Below are 6451 nucleotides of genomic sequence, written 5' to 3'. Positions count from 1 at the left end.
CGGGGGAGAGGGACAGGATTAAGGCTTACTGTGAAAAACTTCACTTCTATTATACTATTTTAGATGCGGGTTTTTGCGCTTTTGATTGCGTTTTAATAGAGTACGTCAACAGAATGTACACGAAGAAGGGATTTTTCGATATTTCCCCCTCGGGGGAGAAGGACAAGATTAAGGCTTACTGTGAAAAACTTGGCTTCTCTTATACTATTTTAGATGCGGGTTTTTGCGCTTTTGATTGCGTTTTAATAGGGTACGTCAAGAAAATGTACACTAAGAAAAAATTTTTCGAAAAATTTTTCCCCACGGGGGAAGTGTTATACATTTATAATAGATACATTTTGAGCCACAACAAGGCGTGGCGGAGTTTGCTAGTATAGATATAGATATAGATATAGATATAGATATAGATATCTTTCAATAAAAGTTTACCTAACAATACAGGTGATTGTTGAAAGAATATTAATTAAAAATTACAGTTAAAGCATTGTTCATTAATTAAAACACGTAAACTCTCATTAGAAACGAATTATGTCATGATAATTATCGTAAATTTTTTATTAGGAATGTACTTTTAAAATTAATGCGAAATAATAATTGTTTCAATTGGTTTTTTCATGATTATGCGCGAGTAACGTTACTTCCACGAATATTTATTAGAGTCTTGGCATACAAAAATGAATAATGAATACATAAGTTGCCTTTTTTACAAAGATACTTTAGATTATTGTAATAAATATGACTTTGTCATACTGAAACATAAACTGACAAGTGTTATAACTATTTATATAGCATTTAGTTGAAAAATATCCTAGATCTACAGATAGCAATAAAACACCAAGTTTTTATAACAACACTAAAGCAAATAAAAACGCTATATAATATTAATTACTAAAGTTTATTAAGAGTTTTTACTTACAACAAGTGCTACTTTCATCTCGTCAGTCACTTGAAAGAATAGAGATTTATAATTAAGGTTTTCCTTCACAATATTTACAATTGTATTGACCACACAATTTNTTTATTCCTTATTCGTAAATTTACATCGAAAACAATTTATGATGTATTAATGTAAAATTACACATTCTGCTTCCATATCTCCACTAAGAATCTTTAATAACGTTACGAAATCGTTTCTTAATTTCTCGATAATATTTGTTTTTATATTTTCTAAAGCAGATTGAATATCTAATGCTAGAATGGAATCGATCAAATCACAATTTGTAGATCCAGCACGGCTAACGACGTAAATATCAGCAATACATTTGTATATTTTCGCTGTAACATTTCTTTTAACATCTTCTAAGGTAATCCTTACTCTACCTGAACTTAGGATTGAAAAACATTCTACCACTTTGACTAAACTCGCCGTATTATTTTTGTAACAAACTTTCTTTAACAGACACGACATATTTGTTACAATTGACATCACGTTACTTCCGCCGTCTATTTCGTTTTCACAGCCGAGGGAAGGGTACTTACTCGAATCCAGACATTGCGGTAACCCAGCTGTTATATTCTGAAAATATCAAGAAAGACTGAAATTTAAAAAAACTACTTTTTAAGATTTGGACGTATAATTCCTAGTTAATAAAGAGAACTGTAATTATTAAATATACCTTTCAATAAAAGTTTACCTATCAATACAGATGATTGTTGAAAGAATATTAATCAAAAATTGCAGTTAAAGCATTGTTAATTAATTAAAACACGTAAAATGTCATTACAAACGAATTATGTCATGATAATTATCGAAATTGTTTTATTAAAAATGCACTTTCTAAATTAATACGAAATAATAATTGTTTCAATTGGTTTTTTTCATGATTATGTACGAGTAACATTACTTCCAAAAATATTTATCAGAATCTTGGCATACAAAAATGAATAATGAATACATAAGTTGCCTTTTTTACAAAGATACTTTAGGTTATTGTAATAAATATGACTTGTCATACTGAGACGTAAACTGATAAGTGCTATAAGTATTTATATAGCATTTAGTAGATAAATATCCTAGCTCTAGAAATAGCAAGAACAGACCAAGTTTCTATAATAACACAAAAGCAAATTGAAACGCTATATAATATTAATTACTTATATTAATTAAACGTTTTTACTTACAACAAGTGCTACTTTCAACTCGTCAGTTACTTGAGGAAATAAATTGTCAAAATCAAGATTTTCCTTCACAATTTTTACAATTGAATCGAGCACACAATTTCCGGGTTGTTTTGGAATTAAAGCTTAAAAATAAATTACAAATAAATAATAAATATTAATGTCGTGAAAAAATATTTTAAAAGAACAAATTTCACTAAACTAAAAACATGGAAAAATAAATAAATAAGTACAGTACTTAAAATGAAAAATGGAAGCAAAATCTTAATCATGATTCCAACTTGCAACTGAAAAGCAAAAGAGAATGCGCAATTTGAGACTTCAATTGGATTATCTTCTCTGACACTAATATTTTAATATGTACAAGTAGTGATTTGACGTCACATAGATATACAGCGCGATATTTGCACCTGTTTCGGTTGTAAATTCTACGCACGTTCTTTTTAAAATATTTTTAAAGTTTACAAATAAAATTATGAAGTCCTTATTTAAAGTTTGATTAGATTTGAAATGTTTTCTGAGGAAAATGGTTATTTAAAATTTTTGAAAAAATTATATACTAACATGAAGTTATTTTTTTGTCAATTTATCACACAATTTTTTATCGTATTTTTAATATATTTAATTTAAAATACGTTCTCCACCACATATTACTAGTGGTTTTCCTCTGTATATCGTACTTTTACTGTAGCAATTGACATGTCGTCTTCTATTTATTTCCTTACAGAGGAAAATGTTTGAATTAAAATACATTCACTTCAGTTTTGTATAAGACGTTCCTAAATACATAATAAGGGCAAACATCCAAAATCTCCCGTGTCTAATTTAGATTTTCATCTATGTAACTCCGTTCTCGAGATTAATTTTAAAAAAAACAGAAAAAAGAAGAAATTCATAGGCCTACAAATTATGTAAACTGCAGCCAATAATTCTTTAAAACAATTTTTTATTTTGCTATAATTACCTATTTATCGATAACTTACAACAAATGGCATTAATTCAGGCGTGAAGAAATTCCCAAAGAAGATCGCCGGTGTTTAATGGACATTCAGATAAACTCGCTTAATTCTTAATTAAATTTCAAACTTAAGAATAAAACATATTGATACAAATCTGCTTTTACCGAGGAATATATTTATAACAGTCAATTGTAACTAACTTTTTTCCAATTGGAATAAATAATGAATTTAAATACAACAAAGAAAGTGGTAAAAATTGACTATAATAAGCGCATTATAGTTTTCGAGTCTATAATTTTATAAAATTATCCATTTTTAATTTTTATTTAATCTTCATCTATATATATAAAAATGAATGTATGTGTGTGTGTGTGTGTGTGTGTGTGTCTGTCTGTCTGTCCTTCATGCATTACCACACCGTTTATCCGATTGCCGTGAAACTTTGGGAAGTTGTTTAATATACTCTGGCGAAGGTTTGTGGCATAGAACAATTGCCATAAAACTTTGGAAAGTTTTTTTAATTTTTTAATACACTCCCGCGAAGTACATTTATCCTACGATAGATGGCGCGCGTTTACACGAGCATTCGCGCACAGTGTGTTCGATCGATTTCAAATTGTGAAGACCATTTCCCCCTTCAAAAAATATCTCTATATATGCATTTGTGAACTGTTATTTACGATATTTGTAATAATTTTTGTTTAATCACTTTATTTCAACTTTTTTTTGCTAATTATGTATTCGCTCGAACTTTGTTAAAACCTTAACTGTATCCCGAACAACAACCGAAGTTGTAGGAGGAAATTCGCCTATTTTACCGATCTAGGTATCCCCCTTTTCCAAATTTTAATATCGACTCAAAATAATTTAAAAAGACAAATTACAATAAAACGGTTTATTATCCAACTATCAGAAATTTCACAACATGCCAAGGAAGAGAGGAAGGAGCAATTAAATAATGAAAATTATAAAGGATTTTAAAAAATATATAAAAATGAGGAATATCGCACTTCTGACAATCGCTGCGAGTGTGTGGGTTAAATTTGGAGAATCCATGCTTCTCACATGGACAACTGTATGTGGCTGGCTCACGCGTCGGAAAACCTTCCGATTTATTCGTGTACGCACCAGACGAAAAAACAAAAAATATCGTGTATCCACGAGCACTCCAATAAATAAATAGAATTGAAACGACACTTTGAAATGTTTTACCGATGAAAACGAATAATAATAATAAGTTTCAATAAAAATGATAAAATAAAAATTTAATTTTATCATAACGAGTTAGCTTGAATTTCGTTTCTTCTGAGATCGCAGCAATGCGCGACGGGAAAGCTAGTTTACAATAAACTACACGTCAGCAATAGCAGCTGACATTTGTTAGTAAAAAGAATAACAAATGGTTTTGGAAGTAGTTAATAAGAATTTTTCATAATACTGTAATTCTTTTATCAATAAAATATTTGTGAAATTTCCTAAGTTATGAAAATAATTTTCATTTAGCTTAATTAAGTACAGGTATACCTCGACTTACGTCGTTTCGAGTTAGGTCGTTTCCGATTATACGTCGTTTGTCAAAAAAGTATATGGAAAAATAAAAATCAAGTTTAAGTCATATTATTCGACTTTACGTCTGTCTGCCACAAATATTGAAGTCGTAATATCACTAGAAAAACGTTTAAAGCACATAAAATCATATTAAAATATATACTAGTATGTTCTGTATGTACAGTACATGCATTCGTAAATTTAGATTACTTTTTTCTGTACTATATTAAAAACTAAAATTTATTTGTTTGTACGCTTAAAATAGATTTTTATTAACCATATACTATTAAAAATGCATTAATAAATAAAATACAGAACCGGGAATGGTAATTTATGGTTTAGCCTAGTGACAAGTAGATTCGGAGATAAGTAAATTCGATTTACGTCGTTTTTCGACTTACGTCGTTCTCCTGGAACCAATTACCGACGTAAAGCGAGGTATACCTGTATTAAAATTTACATGAAATCACGTACATATGAAATAGTTTAGTATGTGCAAAAATTAACGTAATTTGAGAATGTAGGCTCTTTTCTGAGTTTTAAACTGAAAACAAATTTTTATTATTCATCACTATTTTGTTCTTTTTTCAGTTTCATTTTTTTTATATTTTGGGAGGCGAAAAACAATTTTATGGGCGATATAGTAAAACATCATATTAGGAATAATTAAATATTTTATTCGTTATATCGTACAATAATTAAACAAATAACATTAAACTAGTCACTAGTGTATTCAATGCAGTACGAATTATGCGTTAGTCTTGGCCCTCGGCATTGAAATTTTGTAGTGAAAAGGGCGATACTACGTAACGGTCTTATTTTAAGGGGGCGATGGTACGTTAAAAAGAGCGACGTTTTGTTGGAGATTGAGAAACACTGTTCTAGACTTTCAAAGACGTTTACAAAGACAGATAAAGTATTTCTCTTACCCCCGGCGATTATTCATTTCCACCTTTGTAACGATTTACAAATAATCAACAAACTAACAATAACCTCAACTTGTTACATGATAGAGGGTAACGAAAAAGGTCACCGACATGAGTAGACGGAATTGAACAAACTCCCCTTCCTCTATTACGTTCGATATGAACGATGAGAAAACAGATCAAGATGGCCGTAAAAGGCAACAATCATTACTAAAATGCAAGACTAATTCTGTTCTTAGTCTCCTCTAGCGATTAATTCCGTTAGTTTCACAACTGTTATCAAATTTATGAGAGGGAAGAAGTGACAATACCGGATAGAAGAAGTAATAAATCTACAGAAAGATTCGGATGTTTCACAGCTAACATAAACAATTCCGGACGAGTCGAAATTACATGGATTTGCATCAGAATGTTCCCCGATTTTCATCCCCATCCGGTATGAGGACAGTCCTCCCCTCCGCTGGGACACAGTCCTCCGGCGGACGTTCACAGCTGATAGCATCTGGGTACATCTACAGTGGGTGATCATATTATTAGAGCCACTTGTTAAAACTGACAAATAATCAGTAATACTGTAAACATTTCAATACAAAGTTCATAATTAAGTCTTATTGCTATTATTCGAACTTAGCAGATGCTTACACGTTTCAAATTAGTTGATTAATTTATTGCTGGCAACCATTGCCATTTTGCGATATCGCTGTCATTCAACAGTTTGTCACCGTTTGAGGTATCTGCTTAATTCGTACTTTTTGTTTTAAAAACATTTTATTGACTTGTTATGGGGGTAATATTGTTGTTAAGGTATATAATGTTTAATATGATGTTATAATGCCATTTTATATAAAAGTTGTTACAATTATGAGCTTTTTATTATTTTTAGGTTATTTTAGTCGTCGG

General features: G+C 30.1%; 1 protein-coding gene across 1 annotated transcript; it reads right to left on the bottom strand.

Annotated features, from left to right (window-relative positions):
- Window positions 1-1027: 1027 nt before the first annotated feature.
- LOC111626387 lies at window positions 1028-2448 on the bottom strand. Its single transcript, XM_023369744.1, has 3 exons — window positions 2357-2448; window positions 2122-2243; window positions 1028-1516 (listed from the first exon to the last, which is right to left on the bottom strand). Exons 1-3 carry the CDS (start codon window positions 2388-2390, stop codon window positions 1064-1066), a joined length of 609 nt encoding a protein of 202 aa, XP_023225512.1. The 5' UTR covers window positions 2391-2448; the 3' UTR covers window positions 1028-1063.
- Window positions 2449-6451: the final 4003 nt, after the last annotated feature.

The sequence above is a fragment of the Centruroides sculpturatus genome, unplaced genomic scaffold (assembly GCF_000671375.1).
Source record: "Centruroides sculpturatus isolate CEXI.00-Female unplaced genomic scaffold, Cexi_2.0 scaffold400, whole genome shotgun sequence".
NCBI classification, from domain to species: Eukaryota; Metazoa; Arthropoda; class Arachnida; order Scorpiones; family Buthidae; genus Centruroides; species Centruroides sculpturatus.
Note: the sequence above shows the minus strand (reverse complement) of the source record. Positions and strands in the feature narration are given on the sequence as shown.